At 37.7% G+C, this 3,871-nt stretch overlaps 1 protein-coding gene across 1 annotated transcript; it reads left to right on the forward strand.

The window, feature by feature from the left end:
• The first annotated feature begins 889 nt into the window (after positions 1-889).
• LOC138885521 (uncharacterized) lies at positions 890-3,218 on the forward strand. The gene is made up of 3 exons (XM_070166478.1): positions 890-1,019; positions 1,209-1,431; positions 3,119-3,218. The coding sequence occupies exons 1-3, from the start codon at positions 890-892 to the stop codon at positions 3,216-3,218; spliced, it is 453 nt and encodes a 150-aa protein (XP_070022579.1).
• Positions 3,219-3,871: the final 653 nt, after the last annotated feature.

Genomic DNA, 3,871 nt, shown 5'->3' on the forward strand with positions numbered 1-3,871 from the left:
TGATGGAGTTGGCCTCTAAGCAGTTCTTTGTTAGTAGAGATGTAGTATTCAGGGAATCAGAGTTTCATTTTGCTTCCACCTTAGTTGAATACCCAATAGTTCCTAACCTGAGCATTCAGGGTTCCCAAGACGTACAATTGTATCCAATTTGCATTAGTAGAGACATGCCTAACAATGATCTCATAGAAGATCTTACATTGGCTACTGATAGTCAAGAAGAGCAGATAGAGGAGACAACTTCCTAGAGTGAGAAGTCACTCCCTGAAGAGTCATTGCATGATCAGTATACAGTCCTTACAAAGTCATTGCAGGATCAACAATCTCAAGCAATCACTGTTCCAACCTCAAATGTACCTCTCAGAAAAAGTGCAAAGGAATCCAAGGAGTCTATTTGGAAGAAGGATTATGTAGCTCCAAATAAGGCATCTAGAAAATATCCCTTGTCTAATTATATGATATATGCATACATGATTCCAACTTATCATAGCTATCTAGCTAAGTTTTCTACTTTGGTGGAGCCGCAAACTCAAACAGGCAGCCAGGGATGAGAGGTCGATTTAAGATATGCAATAGGAGATTCATGCCTTAAAAGACAACAAGACTTGGGAAGTGGTTGACTTGCCTGCAGGAAAAGAATATTATAGGTTCTAAATGGGTGTACAAGATTAAATATTAATCCAATGGTAAAGTTGAAAGGTTTAAGGCAATACTTGTTGCAAAAGACTATAGCCAACAAGAAGGCCTTGATTATCATGATACATTTTCCCCTGTTTCCAAGATGGTAACAGTGAGATCAGTAATTGCCTTGGCAGTCTCAAAAGGCTGGACTTAGTATCAAATGAATGTCTATAATGCCTTTCTATAAGGTGATTTATGTGAGGTGGTATACATGGAGTTGCGAGAAGGCTTTAGGAATCAGGGGGAGAAGAAGGTCTACAAATTGCTTAAGTCATTGTATGGATTTAAGCAAGCTTCTAGGCAATGGAACATCAAGTTGACAGATGCTTTGCTAGAAGCATGTTTTTCTCAAAGTAGTCATGACTAATCTTTGTTCACTCTAAGAAAACAAGCTTATATTGTGGTGATTTTGGTGTATGTGTACGACTTACTAATTACAGGTAGTAGTGGAGACTTAATCACTAAAGCAAAATAGGTTTTGCATCAGAAGTTCAAGCTCAAGTATTTGGGTGAGCTCAAATATCTCTTAGGCATTGAAGTACTGAAGTCTAAGTCTGGAGTTATCTTAAATCAAAGGAAATATGTCCATGAGCTGGTCTCTGAATTGGGACTTAGTGGAGCTAAGCCTGCTATTACTCCTATAGAATCAAACCTGAAACTCACAACTATAGAGCATGACAAAGTAACAGGTGCCGAGGGAGATCCATTACTACTTGATGTTGGGCTTTATCAGAGGCTTATAAGGAAGCTCATGTATGCTACCATCACCAGGCCTAACACTTGTTATGCCATTCAGAAACTCAGTCAGTTCATGCGGCAACTGAAGAGATCCCATTTGGAAGCTGCTCTTCGAGTTATCATATATATTAAGAATTAACAAGGTCAAGGAGTTTGGTTGAATAAATTGTACATTTATTTTAAGATAAAATATAAAATTAACCAGTTGGTTCAAACTTACTGATGGTCTTGTGATACTTTCTAGTCATAAATTTTTTGTTATTACCTTCCTTGTTTTCATTCTTCTCGCCCCTAACATGTCTTCTCTGCATTAAAAAGTATATTTTTACCACATATATCTTCTTGGGTATTTTTTGTATCGGTTTGAGTGTCCTCAAAGAACCGTCTTCTTTAGTATTTCTACTATATATAAACGATTAAGAGGTGTACGAACATCGCATCTATAAATTGTATAAAAAGTTTTTTGAATTGTATAATAAACTTAGGCCTATTTTATTGGATCTTGGCTTCTTTGACTTTTTGCCTATTGACACGTATATTGTAATTTTTTTGCCAGCAAACACGCGTACACATAGCAAACACTATCTTTTTTTTTTATCTCTGTGATGCTCAAATCTCAGCATTTCATATGATTTGAGTCCCTACTTCAATTCATCTGTAGTTCTCTTTCTCCGTGACAGCTCTAAAGTGAGTCTACTCTCTCTTCTTGTGAGTTTCTCAACTCCAATTTCACTTTCTTTCTCACTTTTTCAAGGCGAATCTCTTTGTCTTTTCTTGTTCTAACACTGAACTTAGCTGCTGGTGTGACTCTGATTGGGCAGCATGCCCCAATATTCGTAGATCTGTAACTAGATATGTAATTAAGTTTGGTGTTTCACTTATCTCTTGGAAGTAAAAAAAAACTGTTTCTAGGAGTCTTGTTGAAGCAGAATATAGAAGCATGAGTTCAACAGTCATAGAGGTCACTTGGTTGACTTGGTCTTTACAAGGATTAGAGTATCACCATTCATGTTCCTGTCACTGTATTGAGTGATAGTAAGTCAGCCATACAAAATTGCTGCTAATCCAGTCCTCCATGAACGTACCAAATATATCGAAATTGATTGCATTTTTATTCGTGACAAGATCAAAATTGACATGGTCAAGACTATTTATGTGAACACCAGGGATCAACTGGCATATTTACTCACTAAGGGATTGAGCCAAGCTCAACATTTGCATCCTCTAGGTAAGCTTGGTGTGCTCAATATTCTGCACCCTGTAGCTTGAGGAGGAGTATTATGATATACATACGTGGCATAGTTAGTTATAGTTAGTTGTCCTTGTTTTAGCTGTAATTAGCTGTATAATTTTATTATTTAGCTAGTTGGTTAAGTAGCTAAACACTTGTGTGTGTGTGTGTATATATATATATAACCTCTTAACTAGTGTAATAATAGATGCGGTTATAATTTTATTTCCTAGACTTCCTTCTGCATGTCTTCTCGAAGCTTCTGCCATTGAAGAGCTTGGTAGCTCAAGATGCAGCTCACTGATTCTTAAGTAGTTTAGCCCTTCATGAATTTTTACAATGTTGAAATTAAGAGTTCTTTTTAAATTTTTTATATATAAAAGATAGATCTCGTATGTGTAAAATAAATCTTCCATGTATAAAAAAAGATATAACGTAACATTTCACTTGGTGAAAAATACTTAACTGCAGGTGTTTGCTTCAATTGAAGAAATTCCTAATGAATGCTGATGCTTTGCAGATATTGATAGCAACTTCAAAAAAAAAGCCTGTCAAGTCTACAGAAAACTAGTTGCATAACGATAAGGCGTAATTAGATAAATCTAATAAGAGTAATGGTAATAAGAAAAGATTCCTTTTTAAAGCAAATATGTTTTACGAGACGACTGATATTTTAGTACAAGAGAGTATTAACTAAAGTTTAACAACTGCAGTAATTATGATATGATACTTCATTCGGTCTACTTTAATTGATTTTTTGGTCCTTCTTTTTGTGGTCCACAATATTTAATTTTTTTCAAATTTCAAGAAAGAATTAACTTCCTTTTTTCAAAGTTGCCCTTGCAGTAAAGAGCCTAGGATTATTTGTTGTATTTTTTAATATGTTAAAATGGTCAATGGTATTGTTAATGTGACGACCCGGCCGGTCGTCTTAAAAATTAACGCCCTGATCCTCTATTAACTGTTTTTCCCGTGTTTGTTTTTGCTATTTTGATTTGCTGGGATTATTGCTGCTCGGTGGGCCGGGCCTGAACCGGACCGGACCGGGCCCGCGGTCCTAACGGGCCTGGTGGGCCTGGTGGGCCGGTCCTGGGTGGGCCGGTCTTGGTGGGCCTCTGAGCCCGTCACGGGCTGGTCTCCATGGTTGAGCCCACGAGCCCGGGACCGTTTGGCCCGGGACCGGCAGGCGGGCCTGGGTCGGTCCTGGCGGGCCCAACGGCTATT

The sequence above is a fragment of the Nicotiana sylvestris genome, chromosome 2, assembly GCF_000393655.2.
Source record: "Nicotiana sylvestris chromosome 2, ASM39365v2, whole genome shotgun sequence".
NCBI classification, from domain to species: domain Eukaryota; kingdom Viridiplantae; phylum Streptophyta; class Magnoliopsida; order Solanales; family Solanaceae; genus Nicotiana; species Nicotiana sylvestris.

What these genes read in the sequence shown, in the direction of transcription:
- LOC138885521 (XM_070166478.1), top strand. Translation starts at nt 890, where the DNA reads ATGGAGTTGCGAGAAGGCTTTAGGAATCAGGGGGAGAAGAAGGTCTAC. An exon ending in AGATGCTTTGCTAGAAGCAT is followed by an intron (nt 1,020 to 1,208) that starts GTTTTTCTCAAA and finishes AATATCTCTTAG; the next exon opens with GCATTGAAGTACTGAAGTCT. An exon ending in AGGCTTATAAGGAAGCTCAT is followed by an intron (nt 1,432 to 3,118) that starts GTATGCTACCAT and finishes ACTTAACTGCAG; the next exon opens with GTGTTTGCTTCAATTGAAGA.